The 25,575-nt window shown below is 46.6% G+C and overlaps 1 protein-coding gene across 3 annotated transcripts in view; it reads left to right on the forward strand.

Moving 5' to 3' along the window:
• atp8b5b (ATPase phospholipid transporting 8B5b) overlaps nucleotides 1–25,575 on the forward strand; it is a 506,562-nt gene that overhangs the window by 259,922 nt on the left and 221,065 nt on the right. For all 3 annotated transcript variants that reach the window (XR_011588690.1, XM_070868497.1, XM_070868507.1), the window contains exon 10: nucleotides 22,336–22,418. Coding sequence is in view for 2 of the 3 variants with exons in the window: in XM_070868497.1 (XP_070724598.1) it covers nucleotides 22,336–22,418 (83 nt within the window). In the remaining variant the exon portion in view is untranslated. The remainder of the gene's footprint in view (nucleotides 1–22,335; nucleotides 22,419–25,575) is intronic.

The following is a 25,575-nucleotide window of genomic DNA, read 5'->3' on the forward strand; positions in this document are numbered from 1 at the left end:
TGCATTGATTTCCTCTAACCAGCAATGCCACCCCGCCTCCTTTTCCTTTCTGTCTATCCTTCCTAAATGCTGAGTACCCTTGGATGTTGAGTTCCCAGCCTTGGTCACCCTGGAGCCATGTCTCCGTGATGCCTATCTTATTGTATCCGTTAACTGCTATCTGCGCAGTTAATTCATCCACCTCATTTCGAATACTCCTCGCATTGAGGCACACAGCCTTCAGGCTTGTCTTTTTAACACACTTTCCCCTTTTGAAACTTGCTGTAATGTGGCCCATTTTGCTCTTTGCCTTAGGTTTCTCTGACCTCCACTTTTACTATTCTCCTTTCTTTCTTTTGCTTCTGCACCCCTTCTATTTCCCTCTGTCTCCCTGCCGAGGTTCCCACCCGTCTGCTGTAGAAACATAGAAAATAGGTGCAGGAGTAGGCCATTCGGCCCTTCGAGCCTGCACCGCCATTCAATGAGTTCATGGCTGAACAGGCAACCTCGGTACCCCATTCCTGCTTTCTCGCCATACCCCTTCATCCCCCTAGTAGTAAGGACTACATCTAACTCCTTTTTGAATATATTTAGTGAATTGGCCTCAACAACAGGTTCACCACTCTCTGGGTGAAGAAGTTTCTCCTCATCTCGGTTCTAAATGGCTTACCCCTTATTCTTAGACTGTGACCCCTGGTTCTGGACTTCCCCAACATTGGGAACATTCTTTCTGCTTCTAACCTGTCTGAACCCGTCAGAATTTTAAACGTTTCTATGAGATCCCCTCTCATTCTTCTGAACTCCAGTGAATACAAGCCCAGTTGATCCAGTATTTCTTGATATGTCAGGCCCGCCATCCCGGGAATCAGTCTGGTGAACCTTCGCTGCACTCCCTCAATAGCAAGAATGTCCTTCCTCAAGTTAGGAGACCAAAACTGTACACAATACTCCAGGTGTGGCCTCACCAAGGCCCTGTACAACTGTAGCAACACCTCCCTGCCCCTGTACTCAAATCCCCTCGCTATGAAGGCCAACTTGCCATTTGCTTTCTTAACCGCCTGCTGTACCTGCATGCCAACCTTCAATGACTGATGTACCATGACACCCAGGTCTCATTGCACCTCCCCTTTTCCTAATCTGTCACCATTCAGATAATAGTCTGTCTCTCTGTTTTTACCACCAAAGTGGATAACCTCACATTTATCCACATTATACTTCATCTGCCATGCACTTGCCCACTCACCTAACCTATCCAAGTCACTCTGCAGCCTCATAGCATCCTCCTTGCAGCTCACACTGCCACCCAACTTAATGTCATCCGCAAATTTGGAGATACTACATTTAATCCCCTCGTCCAAATCATTAACGTACAATGTAAACAGCTGGGGTCCCAGCACAGAACCTTGCGGTACCCCACTAGTCACTGCCTGCCATTCTGAAGAGTGCCCATTTACTCCTACTCTTTGCTTCCTGTCTGACAACCTGTTCTCAATTCATGTCAGCACACTACCTCCAATCCCATGTGCTTTAACTTTGCACATTAATCTCTTGTGTGGGACCTTGTCGAAAGCCTTCTGAAAGTCCAAATATACCACATCAACTGGTTCTCCCTTGTCCACTCTACTGGAAACATCCTCAAAAAATTCCAGAAGATTTGTCAAGCATGATTTCCCTTTCACAAATCCATGCTGACTTGGACCGATCATGTCACCTCTTTCCAAATGCGCTGCTATGACATCCTTAATAATTGATTCCATCATTTTACCCACTACTGATGTCAGGATGACCGGTCTCTAATTCCCTGTTTTCTCTCTCCCTCCTTTTTTAAAAAGTGGGGTTATATTGGCTACCCTCCACTCGATAGGAACTGATCCAGTCTATGAAATGTTGGAAAATGACTGTCAATGGATCCGCTATTTCCAAGGCCACCTCCTTAAGTACTCTGGGATGCAGTCCATCAGGCCCTAGGGATTTATCGGCCTTCAATCCCATCAATTTCCCCAACACAATTTCCCGACTATTAAGGATTTCCCTCAGTTCCTCCTCCTTACTAGACCCTCTGACCCCTTTTATATCCGGAAGGTTGTTTGTGTCCTCCTCAGTGAATACCAAACCAAAGTACTTGTTCAATTGGTCCGCCATTTCTTTGTTCCCTGTTATGACTTCCCCTGACTGCAGGGGACCTACGTTTGTCTTTACTAACCTTTTTCTCTTTACATATCTATAGAAACTTTTGCAGTCCGTCTTAATGTTCCCTGCAAGCTTCCTCTCGTACTCTATTTTCCCTGCCCTAATCAAACCCTTTGTCCTCCTCTGCTGAGTTCTAAATTTCTCCCAGTCCCCAGGTTCACTGCTATTTCTGGCCAATTTGTATGCCACTTCCTTGGCTTTAATACTATCCCTGATTTTCCTTGATAGCCACAGTTGAGCCACCTTCCCTTTTTTATTTTTACGCCAGACAGGGATGTACAATTGTTGTAGTTCATCCATGCGGTCTCTAAGTGTCTGCCATTGCCCATCCACTGTCAACCCCTTAAGTATCATTCGCCAATCTATCCTACCCAATTCACGCTTCATACCTTCAAAGTTACCTTTCTTTAAGTTCTGGACCATGGTCTCTGAATTAACTGTTTCATTCTCCACCCTAATATAGAATTCCACCATATTATGGTCACTCTTCCCCAAGGGGCCTCGCACAACTAGATTGCTAATTAATCCTCTCTCATTACACAAAACCCAGTCTAAGATGGCCTCCCCCCCTAGTTGGTTCCTCGACATATTGGTCTAGAAAACCATCCCTTATGCACTCCAGGAAATCCTCCTCCACCGTATTGCTTCCAGTTAGGTTAGCTCAATCTATATGCATATTAAAGTCACCCATGATAACTGCTGCACCTTTATTGCATGCATCCCTAATTTCCTGTTTGATGCCCTCCCCAATATCACTCCTACTGTTTGGAGGTCTGTACACAACTCCCACTAACGTTTTTTGCCCTTTGGTGTTCTGCAGCTCTACCCATGTAGATTCCACATCATCCAAGCTAATGTCCTTCCTAACTATTGCATTAATCTCCTCTTTAACCAACAATGCTACCCCACCTCCTTTTCCTTTTATTCTATCCTTCCTGAATGTTGAATACCCATGGATGTTGAGTTCCCAGTCCTGATCATCCTGGAGCCATTTCTCCGTAATCCCAATCACATCATATCCGTTAACATCTATTTGCACAGTTAATTCATCCACCTTATTACGGATACTCCTTGCATTAAGACACAAAGCCTTCAGGCTTGTTTTTTTAACACCCTTTGTCCTTTTAGAATTATGATGTAGTTTGGCCCTTTTTGTTTCTGGCCTTTGTTTACTCGGCCTTCCACTATTGCTTTTTACCTTTCTACAATCTGTTTCTGACTCCATATTACTTCGCCCTATCTCGCTGCATAGGTTCCCATCCCCCTGCCATATTAGTTTAAACACTCCCGAACTTCATTCGCAAATGTTACCCCCAGGACATCAGTTCCAGTCCTGCCCAAGTGCAGACCGTCCCTTTTGTACAGGTCCCACTTCCCCCAGAACTGGTTCCAATGTCCCAGGAATTTGAATCCCTCCCTCTTGCACCACTGCTCAAGCCACGTATTTATTCTAACTATCCTGCTCCCGCTACTCTGATTAGCACGTGGCACTGGTAGCAATCCAGAGATTACTACCTTTGAGGTCCTACTTTTTCATTTAACTCCTAACTCCCTAAATTCAGCTTGGAGGACCACTTCCCGCTTCTTACCTATATCGTTGGTACCTACATGTACCACGACAACTGGCTGTTCACCCTCCCTCTCCATGTTAGTTTAACTACTCCCCAACAGCACTGGCAAACATTCCCCCTCGGACATTGGTTCCGATCCTGCCCAGATGCAGACCGTCCGGTTTGTACTGGTCCCACCTCCCCCAGAACCGGTTCCAATGTCCCAGCAATTTGAATCCCTCCCTTCTGCACCATTTCTCAAGCCATGTATTGATCTGCGCTATCCTGCTCTTCCTACTCTGACTAGCACGTGGCACTGGTAGCAATTCTGAGATTACTACCTTTGAGGTCCTACTTTTTAATTTAACTCCTAGCTCCCTAAATTCGTCTCGTAAGACCTCATCCCGTTTTTTACCTATATTATTGGTACCTATATGCATCACGACAACTGGCTGTTCACCCTCCCTTTTCAGAATGTCTGCACCCGCTCTGAAATATCCTTGACCCTTGCACCAGGGAGGCAACATACCATCCTGGAGTCTCGGTTGCGGCCGCAGAAACACCTGTCTATTTCCCTTACAATTGAATCCCCTATCACTATCGCTCTCCCACTCTTTTTCCTGCCCTCCTGTGCAGCAGAGCCAGCCACGGTGCCATGAACTTGGCTGATGCTGCTCTCCCCTGATGAGTCATCCCTCTCAACAGTACCCAAAGCGGTGTATCTGTTTTGCAGGGGAATGACCGCAGGGGACCCCTGCACTACCTTCCCTGCACTGCTCTTCCTGTTGGTCTTCCATTCCCTATCTGGCTGTGGACCCTTTACCTGTGGTAAGACCAACTCACTAAACGTGCTATTCACATCATTCTCAGCATCGTGAATGCTCCAGAGTGAATCCACCCGCAGCTCCAGCTCCGCAACGCGGTCCGTCAGGAGCTGGAGGCGGACACACTTCCCGCACATGTAGTCGTCAGGGACACCGGAAGTTGTTCCTGACTTCCCACATGGTCCAGGAGAAGCATAACACGTTTCCGAACTCTCCTGCCATGACTTAACCCTTAGATACACTTGAATTGGCAACAATAATGCTAAAAGTTAATTACTGATATATATAAGGACTGGAGAGTGGAGAGCACCAGTTCCAACTGTCGCAGAAGAGAGAGTGGAGAGCACCAGTTCCAACTGTCGCAGGACGGGAGAGTGGAGAGCACCAGTTCCAACTGTCACAAGACAGTAGAGTGGAGCGCACCAGTTCCAACTGTCGCAGGATGGGAGAGTGGAGAGCACCAGTTCTAACTGTCGCAGGAGAGAGAGTGGAGAGCACCAGTTCCAACTGTCGCAGGAGAGAGAGTGGAGGGCACCAGTCCCAACTGTCACAGAAGAGAGAGAGTGGAGAGCACCAGTTCCAACTGTCGCAGGAGAGAGAGTGGAGAGCACCAGTTCCAACTGTTGCAGGAGAGAGAGTGGAGAGCATCAGTTCCAACTGTCGCAGGACGGGAGAGTGGAGAGCACCAGTTCCAACTGTCGCAGGAGAGAGAGTGGAGAGCACAGTTCCAACTGTCGCAGGAGAGAGGGTAAACATCCTTTTGCCACTACCTCATATAAGGCTGTAACTGCCCATCCTGCTTTTCTGGTACCATTGTCAACAAAGGAGGAACCATCTGTAAACAGGATGAGGTCTGGGTTGTGCAGAGGCTCCTCTGCTGCTAAGGCTGCTTCTTCTGTTTCTTTTAAAATCTCCATGCAGTCATGCTCTTCACATTCTCCCCACTCTTGCTCCCTCGATTCTGACATTGGGAGCATAGTTGCGGGATTAACCGGGCTGGCCCGGACAACATGGAGATTAGGAGCTTCGAAAACTGCTGCCCAACGGGTCCATCTAACTGCCGTCACCTGAGACATTCTATTCATAGACAGCAAAGCGTGTACGGTGTGGGGACACTTGACAATCAGCTTTTGGTCGAGGACTAGACCCGCAGTGGTCATTACCGCTCGACATGTAGCTTCCATGGCCCTTAGGCAACTTCCCCATCCGAGGGCTACCGTATCCAGTTTTGCCGAATAATAGCCAATTGGTCTTTGTCGATCCCCATGTTCTTGTGTCAGTGTCGCTGTCATGTATCCTTCTTTCTCATGGACAAATAGGGTAAATGGCTTACCACTGTCGGGGATTCCCAGAGCCAGTGCCGAACACAAAACCTTTTTCAAACTCAGAAAGGCCTCTTGCTGTTCCTCAGTGAGGGTGATGGCTTCTTTAGAGGCACATTTCCCCTTTAAGATATCATTCAATGGCTGAGCAAGCTGTGTGAAGGAGTCAATCCAATTTCTGTTAAAGTTACACAATCCCAAAAAGGACCTTAGTTCCTGAATAGTGGTGGGTTTTTTAGCAGCCTGAATGGCTGCAGTTCTATCCTGGGTAAGTTCTCTCTTTCCTTGTGAAACCTTTTGTCCCAGGTATACAACCTCTTCTTGGGATATTTGTGCTTTCTCGATGCTGGCTTTATGTCCTTTCAGCCAAAGGTGGTCCAGCAGAGCTCATAAATCTTGTTCATGCTGTTCTTCCGTATTTGAAGCTAGCAGGATATCGTCTACATATTGGATGACTGTGGATGACAGGAGAGATGATTCTCGAAAATGGCTTTGTAAAGCCATGTGAAATACCGTAGGGCTGTTGTGAAAACCCTGCGGTAACCAGGTCCAAATATATTGTTGTCCTTGGACAGTGAAAGCAAACCATTGTTAAACCTCCGGTGCCCGAGGCACCGACCAAAATCCGTTGACCATATCTATAACCGAGAAATATTTATGTTCCGGTTTGAGGGCACTAAAAATAGTGGAGAGATCTGCGACCAAAGGAGCTTTTTGATCAATACGCTGGTTAGCTTTCCTATAATCAACGGTCAAACGGCAAGTTTCATTCGATTTCTGTACCGGCCACACGGGGTTATTGGAGGAGCAATGCGTTTTAATAAGCACCCCTTGTTTCTCCAATTGCTGAATAACAGGTAAGATTCCCGCGATGGCAGTTGGACTGATGGGATACTGTTTAGTGCATGGAGGCTTGGTCCCGGTGAATGACGCAGGCTCCATCTGGAGCAGGCCACAATCGTTCTTATCTTTAGCCCATATCGGGTGTTCCTTCAATTCTTCTTTCTTCAAATTTCTAATTGACCATGTCATCCGACCATCCTCAAAACGCAACGATGAATCTACTTGGATTAGAACGTCCATTCCCTGAAGGGGTTGATCTACTGGGCCTATCCAGACCGGCATGGTTAGTTCATGCGGACCCAGCCCTATAACTATGGGTGTTGTCCTTTTAATTTCCATTTTATGGCCCCCAACTCCATCGGCTGTATGTGCCCTATCATCCAACGGCAAAGAGTCTCCATATTGTAAGGGTAAGCATGTTAATTCCGCGCCTGTGTCTAAAAGACAGTCCACATCCTTATCGCCCACTCGCACAGTTCGAAATAGCCCATCTCCTCTCTGTTGTATTAGTGCGAGGTCGGGGGCCAGGGCGGGCTCTAATTGTTTTTTGCTATCCCAAGTAACTCTTTTTGTTGTTGTATTGTCAGTCGCTTAAATGCTTCTATGAGATCGTTATCTTGTGACAAGCCTGGTTTGTTGGCTGAATTGTATCCCTGGCTGCGTCCTCTTCCCCGGCCATGACTTTGCTGTTTCGCCCAGTGACCTTCTTTCCCACAATAATGACATTTTCCGGGTAATTTTCCTCATGACTGTTTATTGGAATCCAGGGATTTCCATCCCAAATCCTGCAGGGCTCGGACTTTAGCTCCCATATCCCTGTCTAATTGGTTACATCGATCCACCAACGCTGCAAAGGTCGTTCCTCTACCTTCCCAGTCCGGCAACACTACCTTAAGCATTTTGGACAATTCTAGCTTTAGACCTGCCACGAAAGCTGTTTTCAGGGGTCCAAACTCTTGTTCATCCATTTCCTCATCCGTATTATTCATACCCGAATGTTCTAGCCACGTGCATCTAAACCGCTCGACTTTTCCCCAGGCCCTCCTCTGTTCCTTTCTGTTGGCAGGCTGCAATTTTTCCCCAGTCTGTCTTAGCTGGACTGAAGGCTTGAAGCCAATGTTTAATCACATCCCACCCTGCGTCTAATTCTTGCTCATCCCGCCCCAAAGCTTCTTTTACCTTGTCGTACAATTTGCTTCCTTGTGTTTTTGGCGCCATTATGGTCAAAATTTGCACTCCGTCCCAGGGATGAAGTTGATATATATTTCTTAAGCGGTCCAATTATCCCACGTTTTCACTCCCCCTTTCTTTGGATTGGGCAACTTCTTGGACCATTTATCAATTTTCTCTGGGTCCGCCAGATCATGAACTAAGTATTTTTCATACAGCCTTTTCTTCGTTTTTTTGGTTCCGTACTTATCCGCAGTCTTTTCTGATTTGACTACAACTCGTTTTTTTTTTAAGCGGGGCAAAGCGCACCCCTAATTCTTCATCCTCCAACCCTGTATCGTTGGAGGACTCAGAATCCGTATCTATTCCTTGGTCGTGTCTTCGGGTTTCCGCTTTTAATTTATCCAATCATGGGTACCCTGGGAATTGACCGATACATTTTCCTTTTCCTATTACTGTCTCTTGACCTAATTATTTTTTCCATTCTTTAATTTCAGCTTTAAGATCTTTAACTTCCGCTTCCAACTTTTCAAGTTCAAGCTTTTTTTGTCTCATTTGTTCACAAACCGCTTGCAATTGGTCCTTTGTACTGGTCAGGTCCCTATCATGTTGGGAACATGTTATAATTTCATTCTGCTGTCGGATCTGTCCCATAACGACTAAGGACCATCTGGTTCGCTCTTTATTTTTCATACAGGTCATTTTTCCCCAGACCCTTTTGATCTCGTCCAAGGACCATTGTCCTTTGGAGGTACCGTATTTTCGTTCGATCTCAATAAAGGTTTTAGACAAGTCGAATTTTTGCTTTATGTTTTTTTTCAACTGTTCGAGGATTTTGTCTATCGAAACTTCAGGTGATGCCTGCCCGCCTTTAACAGTTGTAGGCAATTCTTTGCTCTTATCTTCTGCTGCCATTGTACTGATTTCTTTACTGGGGTCTCGAATCGTAGGCTTTCCAGCCGATCAGTGGGTCGGTGATGAATTAACTAACACACCGCCGAAGTTTAGACGCCTATGGGACCTCGAGTCGATTACCAACCGGAGGGTTCGCAAACTGGAGGCTTTCGGAATCGCGTAGAAGGGGAGGTGAATTCAGACAATTGACCGAGGACTTTTATAAAGAGGAGTCCTTACCTCAGTATGTAGGTCCGATGTCCAAAATTCAGTTTCTCCCCTCAGCGATCCTGCTCGTGACGGCAAAATTGTTAGATCTCTTAAGTTTCAATAAGATGCGAACTCCGGTGATAGTTTAACATAACTTTATTCTGGCAGCTGCAACAAACTGCTGGCTTTATGCCAGGTTCTTTGTCCTTCTGAAACACAAGGCAAAAAATGGCTGTACTTATCCTGGATCAATTTACAATCGTGACCTCGCCCCCTTTGACCTTATTGGCTCAATTGATATGTTGTGCGCAAGTGACCATCGTTCATAGCCCTGCGAGCAAAATATTTGATTCATAAATGGTTTTATGAAACCCTTTGTCTTCTGATATAAATGATATTAAAAAGTGCATATTTTATGAAGCTTTGTATAGTGGAATGTGTAAATTATGCAAAAGTTACATTACAAGATCTGTATTAGTTGTTGTGAATGTGATTAGTGCTTTGCAAGGTCCTCTGTGCTTCCCTTCCCCCAGCTATCTCTGGCTACCTGCGCTGATTTCTTAACTCTCCGCAAGGGTTTTCCGTGCGGCCACAAGTGGCCACATACGCTGGCCTAAGTTAGTTTGGAGCAACTATTAGCTGTCCAAATTGGCTTAAGTGGCCAAAACGGCTGGTAATGCCCCCTTTTGGAAAAAAACTAAACTAAAAAAAATCCTAACTAACTCACTTACACTGGCGCAAATTAAATGTGCAGAATGGGGATTTTTAAGATACTCCAGAAAAATCAAGTTGCTCCAAAAAAAACGGAGCAACTCCTGGGCAAATTTGGACCCATAGAGGGGACAACGGAAAAGCATTTTTTTGAGACTCAGCCCACGGTCTAGCTGTTGCCACCTACAAATAACAGATAATTTAGCAAGTCTCATACAGGTTATTGGATTACAATATTGTCTTGATATAAACACAAATCAGGAGTCCACAATTTAGTTAAGAATGAAACCTTTCGATAGATTATTAAAATTGCTAGATTTACTGGCTATGAAACTCTGTGGGGGCTGGGGGTTGGTGTTTCCTGATCTACTGTCATAGCTTCATTTTCTTTGTGTCTCTGGGGCTTCTGTTCTCCTGCCAAAGTTATGTTGGGATATTGGGAGAACTCCCACTTAATGTCCAGGCCACTACATTGGTTGACTACTGTTACGCTCATAATAAAGGATGAAACTGAGTACTGTATGCAATGAGTAAGTGTGACCTTAGCTCCTTTAATTAAACTCCAGAGTGATGGTACAGCATGGGAGGCCTGCTTATATACAGTGCTCCCAAGGGATGCTGGGATCCCTTGGGACTCCAACAGGTAGGCCCTCTTGTGGTGTGTGATGCAGGTTGCCAAGGGGTACAGACATAACATCACTTCCTCCCAAAGTCAATGGGACATTTATTTACAGTGTGAGACGATCTGGGGCTTTTCGCTCCCTTGTCAATCGTCTCGTTACAAATGCAAGTGTGGGTGAGTTGGTTGGTTCTTCACTGGGCTGCTGGGCAGCTGGCCTTGCCGGGCTGTCGGGGATGGTGAGCTTGGCTTCGTGGTCAACCTTGATGTTGGTTGCCACTTGTGTGTGTGTGTTCGAGGGTCGAAGTTGGTGGTGTCCTCTTCGGGTTGCTCGCAGCTGTTAGTGAACCGCAATTTGGTTTGATACAAATGCTTTATGCACATTAGTCCATTGGCCAATTTGACCTGAAACACCCTACTCCCTTCTTTGGCGATGACCGTGCCAACAAGCCATTTGGGACCATGTCCATAATTGAGTACAAGTACAGAGTCATTGACCTCAATGTCGCGTGACAAGTTTGCGTGATCATGGTACATGCTTTGTTGATGTCGCCTGCCCTCGACGTGATCATGGAGATCAGGGTGGACAAGAGAGAGTCTTGTTTTGAGCGCCGTTTTCATGAGCAGCTCGGCTGGGGGAACCCCGGTGAGCGAGTGGGGTCTGGTGCGGTAGCTGAGCAGGACTCGGGACAGTCGGGTCTGCAGGGAGCCTTCCGACACACGTTTCAAGTTTTCCTTGATGGTTTGAAACATAGAAACAGAGAAAATAGGTACAGTAGTAGGCCATTCGGCCCTTTGAGCCTGCACCGCCATTCAATAAGATCATGGCTGATCATTCCTCAGTACCCCTTTCCTGCCTGCTGTACCTGCGTGCCCACTTTCAGTGACTGATGAACCATGATATCCAGGTCTCGTTGCACCTCCCCTTGTCCTAATCTGCCGCCTTTCGGATAATATTCTGTCTTTGTGTTTTTGCCCCTAAAATGGATTACCTCACATTTATCCACCTAAAATTGCATCTGCCATGCATTTGCCCACTCACCTAATCTGTCCAAGTCACCCTGCAGCCTCTTAGCGTCCTCCTCACAACTCATACCGCCACCCAGTTTAGTGTCATCCGCAAACTTGGAGATATTACATTCTATTCCTTCATCTAAATCGTTAATGTATATTGTAAAGAGCTGGAGTCCCAGCACTGAGCCCTGCGGCACTCCACCAATCACAGCCAGCCATTCTGAAAAGGACCCGTTTATACCGACCCTCTGTTTCCTGTTTGCCAACCAGTTCTCTATCCACGCCAATACATTACACCCAATACCATGCGCTTTGATTTTGCACACCAATCTCTTGTGCGGTACCTTGTCAAAAGCCTTTTGAAAGTCCAAATACACCACTGGTTCTCCCTTGTCCACTCTGCTAGTTACATCCTCAAAAAATTCCAGAAGATTCATCAAGCATGAGTTCCCTTTCATAAATCCATGCTGACTTGGACCGATCCCATCACTGCTTTCCAAATGCGCTGCTATTTCATCCTTAATGATTGATTCCCACATTTTCCCCACTACTGAAGTCAGGCTAACCGGTCTATGATTACCCATTTTCTCTCTCCCTCCTTTTTTGAAAAGTGGTGTTACATTAGCTACCCTCCAGTCCATAGGAACTGATCCAGAGTCGATGGACTGTTGGAAAATGATCACCAATGCATCCACTATTTCTAGGGACACATCCTTGAGTACTCTGGGATGCAGACTATCAGGCCCCGGGGATTTATCGGCCTTCAATCCCATCAATTTCCCTAACACAATTTCCCGCCTAATAAGGATATCCTTCAGTTCCTCCTTCTTACTTGACCCACTGTCTCCTAGTACCTTCGGAAGGTTATTTGTATCTTCCTTCGTGAAGATAGAACCGAAGTATTGATTCAGTTGGTCTGCCATCTCTTTGTTCCCCATTATAAATTCACCTGAATCCGACTGCAAGGGACATACGTTTGTCTTCACTAATCTTTTTCTCTTCACATATTTATAGAAGCTTTTCCAGTCAGTTTTTATGTTCTCTGCCAGCTTCCTCTCGTACTCTATTTTCCCCCTCCTAATTAAACGCTTAGTCCTCCTCTGTTGAATTCTAAATTTCTCCCAGTCCTTAGGTTTGTTGCTTTTTCTAGCCAATTTATATGCCTCTTCCTTGGCTTTAACACTATCCTTAATTTCCTTTGTTAGCCATGGTTGTGCGACCTTCCCAGTTTTATTTTTACTCCAAACAGGGTTGTACAATTGCTGAAGTTCATCCATGTGATCTTTAAATGTTTGCCATTGCATATCCACCGTCAACCCTTTAAGTATTCTTTGCCAGTCTATCCTAGCCAATTCACACCTCACACCGTCGAAGTTACCTTTCCTTAAATTCAGGACCCTAGTTTCCGAATAACTTTGTCACTCTCCATCTTAACAAGGAATTCTACCATATTATGGTCACTTTTCCCCAAAGGGCCTCCTACAACAAGATTGCTAATTAGTCCCTTCTCATTACACAATACCCAGTCTAGGATGGCCATCTTGCTGGTTGGTTCCTTGACATATTGGTCTAGAAAACCATCCCTAATACACTCCAGGAAATCCTCCTCCACCGCATTGCTACCAGTTAGGTTAGCCCAATCAATGTGTAGATTAAAGTCGCCCATGATTACTGCTGTACCTTTATTGCACACATCCCTTATTTCTTGTTTGATGCTGTCTCATAGAAACATAGAAAATAGGTGCAGAGTGGGCCATTCGGCCCTTCGAGCCTGCACTGCCATTCAATGAGTTCATGGCTGAACATGCAACTTCAGTACCCCATTCCTGCTTTCTCGCCATACCCCTTGATCCCCCTAGTAGTAAGGACTACATCTAACTCCTCCTTGAATACATCCAGTGAACTGGCCCCAACAACTTTCCGTGGTAGAGAATTCCACAGGCCCGCCACTCCCTGGACGAAGAAGCCTCCCCCCCATCCCGGTCCCAAATGGCTGACCCCCCATCCCTAGACCGTGACCCCTGGTTCTGGACCTCCCCAACATTAATAAGAACATAAGAATTAGGAAGCTTCCAACCTCACTATTACTATTTGGTGGTCTATACACAACTCCCACTAGCGTTTTCTGCCCTTTGGAATTCCGCAGCTCCACCCATACTGATTCCACATCATCCAGGCTAATGTCCTTCCTTACAATTGCATTGATTTCCTCTTTAACCAGCAACGCCACCACGCCTCCTTTTCCTTTCTGTCTATCCTTCCTAAATGCTGAATACCCTTGGATGTTGAGTTCCCAGCCTTGGTCACCCTGGAGCCATGTCTCCGTGATGCCAATCACATTGTATCCGTTAACTGCTATCTGCGCAGTTAATTCATCCACCTTATTCCGAATACTCCTCGCATTGAGACACAGAGCCTTCAGGCTTGTCTTTTTAACACATTTTGCCCCTTTAGAATTTTGCTGTAATATGGACCTTTTTGTTTTTTGCCTTAGGTTTCTGTGCCTTCCACTTTTACTATTATCCTTTCTATATTTTACTTCTGACTCCATTTTATTTCCTTCTGTCTCCCTGCATACGTTCCCATCCCCCTGCCATATTAGTTTAACTCCTCTGCAACTGCCCGTTCTGCCTGGCCGTTGGATGCGGGCTTGAATGGGGCAGATGTGACATGCTTGATCTCATTGCGGGTCATGAATTCTTTGAATTTAGCACTGGTGAAACGCGGTCCATTGTCGTTGAAAAGGACATCGGCAGGCGGAGTGTGGCAAACATGGCTCGTAGGCTTTCGATGGTGGCGGTGGACGTGTTTGCAGACATTATTACACAAATAAATCCATTTTGAATAAGCATCCACAACTACCAAGAACATTTTGCCTAGAAATGGACCCGCAAAGTCAATGTGGATCCTGGACCACGGTTTGGAGGACCACGACCATGAACTTAGCGGTGCCTCTCTGGGTGCATTGCTCAGTTGAGAGCAAGTGTTGCACTGGTGCACGCATGACTTTAAATCTGAGTCGATGCCAGGCCACCACACATGTGATCTGGCTATGGCTTTCATCATTACTATGCCTGGGTGGGTGCTGTATAGGTCGCATATGAACGTTTCTCTGCCTTTCTTGGGCAAGACCACGCGATTACCCCATAAAAGATAGTCCGCCTGGAAGGACATTTCGTCTTTGTGCCTGTGGAACAGCTTAATCTCTTCCTACATCTCCGCTGGGACGCTGGACCAGCTCCCATGGAGGACACAGTTTTTTTTAACCAGGGGCAGTAAAGGATCCTGGCTGGTCCAGGTCCTGATCTGGCGGGCCGTGACGGATGCCTTTTCGTTTTCAAATGCATCCATTACCAAGAGTAAGTCTGCAGGCTGTGCCATTTCCACCCCAGTGGTGGGCAATGGTAGAAACATAGAAACATAGAAACATAGAAAATAGGTGCAGGAGCAGGCCATTCAGCCCTTCTAGCCTGCACCGCCATTCAATGAGTTCATGGCTGAACATGAAACTTCAGTACCCCCTTCCTGCTTTCTCGCCATAACCCTTGATCCCCCGAGTAGTAAGGACTTCATCTAACTCCCTTTTGAATATATTTAGTGAATTGGCCTCAACTACTTTCTGTGGTAGAGAATTCCACAGGTTCACCACTCTCTGGGTGAAGAAGTTTCTCCTCATCTCGGTCCTAAATGGCTTACCCCTTATCCTCAGACTGTGACCCCTGGTTCTGGACTTCCCCAACATTGGGAACATTCTTTCTGCATCTAACCTGTCTAAACCCGTCAGAATTTTAAACGTTTCTATGAGGTCCCCTCTCATTCTTCTGAACTCCAGTGAATACAAGCCCAATTGATCCAATCTTTCTTGATAGGTCAGTCCCGCCATCCCGGAAATCAGTCTGGTGAACCTTCGCTGCACTCCCTCAATAGCAAGAATGTCCTTCCTCAAGTTAGGAGACCAAAACTGTACACAATACTCCAGGTGTGGCCTCACCAAGGCCCTGTACAACTGTAGCAACACCTCCCTGCCCCTGTATTCAAATCCCCTCGCTATGAAGGCCAACATGCCATTTGCTTTCTTAACCGCCTGCTGTACCTGCATGCCAACCTTCAATGACTGATGTACCATGACACCCAGGTCTCGTTGCACCTTCCCTTTTCCTAATCTGTCACCATTCAGATAATAGTCTGTCTCTCTGTTTTTACCACCAAAGTGGATAACCTCACATTTATCCACATTATACTTCATCTGCCATGCATTTGCCCACTCACCTAACCTATCCAAGTCACTCTGCAGCCTAATAGCATCCTCCTCGCAGCTCACACTGCCACCCAACTTAGTATCATCCGCAAATTTGGAGATACTGCATTTAATCCCCTCGTCTAAATCATTAATGTACAATGTAAACAGCTGGGGCCCCAGCACAGAACCTTGCGGCACTCCACTAGTCACTGCCTGCCATTCTGAAAAGTACCCGTTTACTCCTACTCTTTGCTTCCTGTCTGACAACCAGTTCTCAATCCACGTCAGCACACTACCCCCAATCCCATGTGCTTTAACTTTGCACATTAATCTCTTGTGTGGGACCTTGTCGAAAGCCTTCTGAAAGTCCAAATATACCACATCAACTGGTTCTCCTTTGTCCACTTTACTGGAAACATCCTCAAAAAATTCCAGAAGATTTGTCAAGCATGATTTCCCTTTCACAAATCCATGCTGACTTGGACCTATCATGTCACCATTTTCCAGATGCACTGCTATGACATCCTTAATAATTGATTCCATCATTTTATCCACTACTGAGGTCAGGCTGACCGGTCTATAATTCCCTGTTTTCTCTCTCCCTCCTTTTTTAAAAAGTGGGGTTACATTGGCTACCCTCCACTCCATAGGAACTGATCCAGAGTCAATGGAATGTTGGAAAATGACTGTCAATGCATCCGCTATTTCCAAGGCCACCTCCTTAAGTACTCTAGGATGCAGGCCATCAGGCCCTGGGGATTTATCTGCCTTCAATCCCATCAATTTCCCCAACACAATTTCCCGACTAATAAAGATTTCCCTCAGTTCCTCTTCCTTACTAGACCCTCTGACCCCTTTTATATCCGGAAGGTTGTTTGTATCCTCCTTAGTGAATACCGAACCAAAGTACTTGTTCAATTGATCCGCCATTTCTTTGTTCCCCGTTATGACTTCCCCTGATTCTGACTGCAGGGGACCTACGTTTGTCTTCACCAACCTTTTTCTCTTTACATACCTATAGAAACTTTTGCAATCCGCCTTAATGTTCCCTGCAAGCTTCTTCTCGTACTCCATTTTCCCTGTCCTAATCAAACCCTTTGTCCTCCTCTGCTGAGTTCTAAATTTCTCCCAGTCCCCAGGTTCGCTGCTATTTCTGGCCAATTTGTATGCCACTTCCTTGGCTTTAATACTATCCCTGATTTCCCTAGATAGCCACGGTTGAGCCACCTTCCCCTTTTTATTTTTACGCCAGACAGGAATGTACAATTGTTGTACTTCATCCATGCGGTCTCTAAATGTCTGCCATTGCCCATCCACAGTCAACCCCCTAAGTATCATTCGCCAATCTATCCTAGCCAATTCTCGCCTCATACCTTCAAAGTTACCCTTCTTTAAGTTCTGGACCATGGTCTCTGAATTTACTGTTTCATTCTCCATCCTAATGCAGAATTCCACCATATTATGGTCACTCTTCCCCAAGGGGCCTCGCACAATGAGATTGCTAATTAATCCTCTCTCATTACACAACACCCAGTCTAAGATGGCCTCCCCTCTAGTTGGTTCCTCAACATATTGGTCTAGAAAACCATCCCTTATGCACTCCAGGAAATCCTCCTCCACCGTATTGCTTCCAGTTTGGCTAGCCCAATCTATGTGCATATTAAAGTCACCCATTATAACTGCTACACCTTTATTGCATGCACCCCTAATTTCCTGTTTGATGCCCTCCCCAACATCCCTATTACTGTTTGGAGGTCTGTACACAACTCCTACTAACGTTTTTTGCCCTTTGGTGTTCTGCAGCTCTACCCATATAGATTCCACATCATCCAAGCTAATGTCTTTCCTAACTATTGCATTAATCTCCTCTTTAACCAGCAATGCTACCCCACCTCCTTTTCCTTTTATTCTATCCTTCCTGAATGTTGAATACCCCTGAATGTTGAGTTCCCAGCCCTGATCATCCTGGAGCCACGTCTCCGTAATCCCAATCACATCATATTTGTTAACATCTATTTGCACAATTAATTCATCCACCTTATTGCGGATACTCCTTGCATTAAGACACAAAGCCTTCAGGCTTGTTTTATTAACACCCTTTGTCCTTTTAGAATTTTGCTGTACAGTGGCCCTTTTTGTTCTTTGCCTTGGGTTTCTCTGCCCTACACTTTTCCTCATCTCCTTTCTGTCTTTTGCTTTTGGCTCCTTTTTGTTTCCCTCTGTCTCCCTGCATTGGTTCCCATCCCCCTGCCATATTAGTTTAAATCCTCCCCAACAGCACTAGCAAACACTCCCCCGAGGACATTGGTTCCAGTCCTGCCCAGGTGCAGACCGTCCGGTTTGTACTGGTCCCACCTCCCCCAGAACCGGTCCCAATGCCCCAGGAATTTGAATCCCTCCCTGCTGCACCACTGCTCAAGCCACGTATTCATCTGCGCTATCCTGCGATTCCTACTCTGACTATCACGTGGCACTGGTAGCAATCCCGAGATTACTACTTTTGAGGTCCTACTTTTTAATTTAGCTCCTAGCTCCTTAAATTCGTTTCGTAGGACCTCATCCCTTTTTTTGCCTATGTCGTTGGTACCAATGTGCACCACGACAACTGGCTGTTCTCCCTCCCATTTCAGAATGTCCTGCACCCGCTCCGAGACATCCTTGACCCTTGCACCAGGGAGGCAACATACCATCCTGGAGTCTCGGTTGCGGCCGCAGAAACGCCTATCTATTCCCCTCACAATTGAATCCCCTATCACTATCGCTCTCCCACTCTTTTTCTTGCCCTCCTGTGCAGCAGAGCCAGCCACGGTGCCATGAACTTGGCTGCTGCTGCCCTCCCCTGATGAGTCATTCCCCTCAACAGTACCCAAAGCGGTGTATCTGTTTTGCAGGGGGATGACCGCAGGGGACCCCTGCACTACCTTCCTTGCTCTACTCTTCCTGCTGGTCTTCCATTCCCTATCTGGCTGTGGACCCTTTCCCTGCGGTAAGACCAACTCACTACACGTGATACTCACGTCATTCTCAGCATCGTGGATGCTCCAGAGTGAATCCACCTTCAGCTCCAATTCCGTAACGCGGACCGTCAGGAGCTGGAGGCGGATACACTTCCCGCACACATAGTCGTCAGGGACACCGGAAGCGTCCCTGAGTTCCCACATGGTACAGGAGGAGCATAACACCCGACCGAGCTCTCCTGCCATGTCTTAACCCTTAGATACACTTAAACTGGTAATAACAATGTTAAAAGTTACTGACCAATATAAGAAGAAAAAGAAAAACTACTCACCAATCACCAGCCAATCACTTACCCCCTAGGCTGTGACGTCACCTTTGTTTTTTTGCCTTCTCCCTGTAGCTGCACCGGTACGCCTCTCGCCGACCCTGGACTCGCGCTGCTCCGAGCTCCCGCCTCCTCGACTGACTGCTCCGAGCTCCCGCTGGCCTTTATAGGCCTCTCGCCGACCCTGGACTCGCGCTGCTCCGAGCTCCCGCCTCCTCGACTGACTGCTCCGAGCTCCCGCTGGCCTTTATAGGCCTCTCGCCGACCCTGGACTCGCGCTGCTCCGAGCTCCCGCCTCCTCGACTGACTGCTCCGAGCTCCCGCTGGCCTTTATAGGCCTCTCGCCGACCCCGGACTCGCGCTGCTCCGAGCTCCCGCCTCCTCGACTGACTGCTCCGAGCTCCCGCTGGCCTTTATAGGCCTCTCGCCGACCCCGGACTCGCGCTGCTCCGAGCTCCCGCCTCCTCGACTGACTGCTCCGAGCTCCCGCTGGCCTTTATAGGCCTCTCGCCGACCCCGGACTCGCGCTGCTCCGAGCTCCCGCCGACTGAGAGCATCAGCGCAGTTCTCTGTGCCTGTTCTGTGGCGGATTACATAGTTATATGCCGACAACATGAGCGCCCATCTTTGGATGAGGGCAGAGGCATTGGTGTTAATCCCTTTGCTCTCTGAGAATAAGATGTGAGCGGCTTATGGTCAGTTTCTAGCTCAAACTTGAGACCAATCAGATACTGGTGCATTTTTTTCACCGTGTAAATGCACGCCAGAGCTTCTTTTTCAATCATGCTGTAGGCCCTTTCTGCCTTGGACAGACTCCTGGATGCATCGGTGACCAGTTGCAATGTTCCCGATTCGTTAGCCTGTTGTACCACACACCCAACCCTGTATGACGACGCATCGCAAGCTAGCACTAATCGTTTACATGGGTTATACAGAACAAGCAGTTTATTTGAACATAACAGATTTCTGGCTTTCTCAAAGGCAGCCTCTTGTGAATTCCCCCATACCCAGTCGTCTCCCTTACGCAGTGGCACATGTTGAGGTTCTAGCAAGGTGCTTAACCCGGCAGGAAATTACCGAAATAGTTGAGGAATCCCAGGAACGATCGCAGCTCCATCATGTTCTGTGGTCTCAGCGCATTCTTGATGGCCTCCGTCTTGGCGTCGGTGGGTCTGATGCTGCGATTCTTCTTCCTAAGAACTCGACCTCTGGCGCCAGGAAAACACACTTCGAGCGTTTCAACCTGAGTCCCACGCGTTCTAGCCGACTTAGAACCTCTTCCAGATTCTTCACGTGTTCAGTGGTGTCCCGACCTGTGACCAGTATGTGGTCCTGGAAAACCACGGTGCGTGGAACCGACTTCAGCAGGCTATCCATGTTCCGTTGGAAAATTGCCGTGGCCGATCAAATCCCAAATGGGCATCGTGCATTTGTGCGTGTTGATGCAGTTGAGGCCTTTTGAAGATTCCTCCAGCTCCTGCGTCATGTAGGCCGAGGTCAGGTCCAACTTGGTGAACGTCTTTTCTCCAGCCAGGGTTGCAAATAGGTCGTCTGCCTTGGGTAGCGGGTACTGGTCCTGTAGCGAAAAACGGTTAATCGTTACTTTATAGTCCCCACAAATTTTGACCGTGCCGTCACTTTTGAGTACCGAGACAATCGGACTGGCCCACTCGTTGAACTTCACTGTCTTCTCGCTGCAGCCTGTCGATCTCAATTTCCACTTTCTCTTGCATCATATACGGTACCGCCCGTGCCTTGTGGTGGATGGGTTGTGTACCCCTCAAGAAACTTCCAACGCCTGGCTCGAACAACGATGGGAATCTGCTCAGAACCTGGGCACATGAGGTGTCGTCGACGGACGAAAACGCTCGGATGTCGTCCCAGTTCCAGCGGATTTTTCTCAGCCAGCTTCTGCCAAACAGTGTGGGACCATCCCCTGGCACGGTCCATAGTGGGAGTTCGTGCACTGCTCCATCATAGGAGACTTTTACTTCTGCGCTGCCAATTACAGGGATCAGCTCTTTGGTGTAAGTTCTTAGCTTGGTATGAAAGGGGCTAAGCTTGGGCCTGTGTGCCTTGTTGCTCCACAGCCTGTCGAAGGCCTTTTTGCTCATTATAGTCTGACTCGCACCCGTGTCCAGTTCCATGGATTATGGAATTCCGTTCAGTTCAACTTTTAACATGATCGGTGGACATTTCGTGGTGAAGGTTGTACCCCGTACACTTCTGCCTCCTCGGTTCGAGTCTCTAGTTCAGCCTGATCCACCATGCATCGATCTTCCTCTGCAACGTGGTGGTTTGCAGGGTTTGCAGCTCGTCTGCACATTCGCTGGAGGTGTCCCATTGTTCTGCAGCCTTTTTACGCATAGTGTTTGAAGTGGCTTTGATGGGTCCGATGATCACCTCCACAACGCCAACAAGTTGTTAACTGCCTCGCATTAACGATTAATGGCGGACTCTGGGTCATCTGAGGTCGTGCAGCAGCCGGCGTGTACGTTCTGCCATATGCATTCCTGCTTGAAAACGACGTTACTTTGTGCACAGTACTAACCGAAACCTATTTATGCTGCGAAATTTGTTTGGTGCTATCGCTGGTGGACATGAATGCCTGGGTTATCGTTATGGCTTTGCTCAGATTCGGTGTTTGCAAAGGGTAACCTCATGGCCAATGCTAAGTCTCTTAGCATTTGTTCAAGGAATCCATCAAATTCGCAATATCCAGCAAGACGCCTTAGTTCGGCAACGTTGCTCGCCACTTCCTGGCCCTCTGACCATTGACACGTGTAGAACCGATACCTCGCCATCAATACGCTTTCCTTCGGATTTAGGTGCTCCCGGACCAGCGTACACAATTCTTCATAGGATTTGGTTGTTGGTTTCTCCAGAGCTAGAAGATTCTTCATGAGGCCATAGGTTGTTGCCCCACATACGGTAAGGAGGATCACCCTTCGTTTGGCAGCGTTCTCGTCCCCTTCCAGCTCGTTGGCCATGAAGTATTGGTCGAGTCGCTCCACGAAGGTCTCCCAATCATCCCCTTCTGAAAATTTCTCCAGGATACCAACAGTTCTTTGCATTTTTGCGTGGTTGTTCGTTACCTCGTCGCCAATTGTTATGCTCATAATAAAGGATGAAACTGAGTACTGTATGCAATGAGTAAGTGTGACCTTAGCTCCTTTAATTAAACTCCATAGTGTTGGTACAGTGTGGGAGGCCTGCTTATATACAGTGCTCCCAAGGGATGCTGGGATCCCTTGGGACTCCAACAGGTGGGCCCTCTGGTAGTACAGATTGCCAAGGGTTGCATACATAAAAACTACAATATACTGCAGTAAATTAATGGAAAATCGTTTTTCTTACACAAATTTCTAATGTGTATTCCTAATGCCAGGAATGCTGAATTGTAAAGTCTACCCATTTTGTTCATAATTTCTGGAAGGTTATTCTGTAATTTTCAATGAATATTAATGTTTTTATATTCTATTACAGGGAAACAAATCTAAAAGTTAAGCAGGCATTAACAGTCACTTCAGACATGGGAGAGAACACCCAGTCTCTGGCAAATTTTGATGGTATGTTCATTTTTATTATAAAGTATTCTGTACAAATATTAAAAAACAAAGGCACATAATACATATGTCGACTTTATGTGAATTCTGTAGTAAAAATTGCCGGCACAGACAAGAGGGTTGAATGACCTCCTACTGTGCCATAAATTTCTCTGATTCTCATTATTAAGCTGAGGATTGAAAAAGTTACCAAGAATATTTTGTGGTGTTCAAACTGATGAGAAGATTATTCAACGTACAAAGTCACTAAATCAAAGGGTGTAGGGTTTTTAGCGCTCACTTTACGGTAATCTAGAGGTAAGATCAACCAAGGCTTTTAATATGTCTAACAATTGGCTTTATTGATATTAAAACACAATGGGGTTAAATAGGGTACCCCCGAAAACGGGCACGGGGATTGCGATGCAGGCAGCACACCTGTACTTCTACGCATCATCTGAAGTCGGCCCAAAAATGCTGGGCCACCAACAGCCGCCCGCTGGCACCTAGTGGGCGCCATTAAAGTGGCTGCAGAGCTCGCAGCGGCCCTCCCCTTTAACTGAAGGGGAGGGACGCTGCTGATGTGCTCAGCGCGGTGCTGATGACACCGCCCACCTTACGCCCCATTCCCAAAGCACTTCCGTCCCTCAGCCGCCCCAAACACCGTCCGGACAAATTAAAAATGTTAATCATAGAATCAAAGATCATAGAAATTTACAGCACTGAAGGAGGCCATTTCGGCCCACCGTGTCCGTGCCGGCTGACCAAGAACTATCCAACCTAATCCCACTTTCCAGCTCTTGGTCCGTAGCCCTGTAGGTTATGGCACTTTAAAATGCACATCCAAGTATCTTTTAAAGATGGTGAGGGTTTCTGTCTCTACCACCCTTTCAGGCAGTGTGTTCCAGACCCGCACTATCCTCTGGGTGAAGACATTTCCCCATATATCTCCTCTAAACCTCCGCCCAATTACTTTAAATCTATGTCCCTTGGTTGTTGACCCCTCTGCCAAGGGAAACAGGTCCTTCCTATCCACTCTATCCAGGCCCCTCAGAATTTTATACACCTCAATCAGGTCTCCCCTTAGCCTCCTCTGTTCCAAAGAATACAGATTCAGCATCTCCAATCTTTCCTCATAGCCAAAATTCTCCAGTCTAGGCAACATTCTTGTAAATCTCCTCTGCACCCTTTCCAGTGCAATTATATCTTTCCTGTAATATGGTGAACAGAACTGCACACAGTACTCCAGCTGCAGTCTAACCAATGTTTTATACAGTTCAAGCATAACCCCCTTGCTTTTGTATTCCATGCCTCAACTAATAAAGGCAAGTATTCCATATGCCTTCTTAACCACCTTATCTACCTTGGGGAGGGTTTAAACTAGCTTGGCAGGGGGCTGGGAACCTGAAAATAGATTCAGTAGGGAGGGGAGTAAAGCTGGAATTTGAAAGCAAAAATAAAGAAAGTGAGTTTGAAGGAGAGAGGAAACAAGCAGGAAAAATGGGTAAAAAAAACGCTAAGGAAGACACAAATAACCTCCCGAAAATAATAGGGGACCTAAGGTCCAGCGAGAAGGAGGAACTGAAGGAAATCCTTATTAGTCAGGAAATTGTGTTAGGAAAATTGATAGGATTGAAGGCCGATAAAACCCTAGGGCCTGATAGTCTGCATCCCAGAGTATTTAAGTAAGTGGCCCTAGAAATAGTAGATGCATTGGTAGTCATTTTCCAACATTCTATAGACTCTGGATCAGTTCCTATGGATTAGAGGGTAGCTAATGTAACCCCACTTTTTAAAAAAGGAGGGAGAGAGAAAACAGGGAATTATAGACCGGTTAGAGTGACATCGGTAGTGGGGAAAATGTTGGAATCAATTATTAAAGATGCAATAGCAGCGCATTTGGAAAGCAGTGACAGGATTGGTCCAAGTCAGCATGGATTTATGAAAGGGAAATCATGCTTGGCAAATCGTCTAGAATTTTTTGAGGATGTAACTAGTTGAGTGGACAAGGGAGAAACAGTGGATGTGGTGTATTTGGACTTGCAAAAGGCTTTTGACAAGGTCCCACACACGAGATTAGTGTGCAAAATTAAAGAACATGGTATTGGGGGTAATATATTGACGTGGACAGAGAACTGGTTGGCAGACAGGAAGCAAAGAGTAGGAATAAATGGATCCTTTTCAGAATGGCAGGCAGTGACTAGTGGTGTACCGCAAGGTTCAGTGCTGGGACCCCAACTATTTACAATATACATTAATGATTTAGACAAAGGAATTGAATGTAATATCTCCAAGTTTGCAGATGACACTAAGCTGGGTGGCAGTGTGAGCTGTGAGGAGGACGCTAAGAGGCTGCAGGTTGACTTGGACAGGTTAGGTGAGTAGCCAAATGCATGGAAGATGCAGTATAATGCAGATAAATGTGAGGTTATCCACTTTGGTGGCAAAAACACGAAGGCAGAATATTATCTGAATAGTGACAGATTAGTAAAATGGGAGGTGCAACGAGACCTGGGTGTCATGGTACATCAGTCATTGAAAGTTGGCATGCAGGTACAGTAGGCGGTGAAGTGGGCAAATGGCATGTTGGCCTTCATAGTGAAAAGATTTAAGTATAGGAGTAGAAAGGTCTTACTGCAGTTGTACAGGGCCTTGGTGAGGCCACACCTTGAATATTGTGTACAGTTTTGGTCTCCTAATCTGAGGAAGGGCATTCTTGCTATTGAGCGAGTGCAGCGAAGGTTCACCAGACTGATTCCCCGGATGGCAGGACTGACAAATGAAGAAAGACTGGATCGACTAGGCTTATATTCACTGGAATTTAGAAGAATGAGAAGGGATCTCATAGAAACATATAAAATTCTGAAGGGATTGGACAGGTTAGATGCAGGAAGAATGTTCCAAATGTTGGGGAAGTCCAGAACCAGGGGTCACAGTCCAAGGAAAAAGGGTAAGCCATTTAGGACCGTGATGAGGAGAAACTTCTTCACTCAGAGAATTGTGAACCTGTGGAATTCTCTATCACAGAAAGTTGTTGAGGCCAGTTCGTTAGATATATTCAAAAGAGAGTTAGATGTGACCCTTACGGCTAAAGAGATTAAGGGGTATGGAGAGAAAGCAGGAATGGGGTACTGAAGTTGCATGATCAGCTATGATCATATTGAATGGTGGTGCAGGCTAG

The sequence above is a fragment of the Pristiophorus japonicus genome, chromosome 2, assembly GCF_044704955.1.
Source record: "Pristiophorus japonicus isolate sPriJap1 chromosome 2, sPriJap1.hap1, whole genome shotgun sequence".
In the NCBI taxonomy this organism is placed as follows: Eukaryota; Metazoa; Chordata; class Chondrichthyes; family Pristiophoridae; genus Pristiophorus; species Pristiophorus japonicus.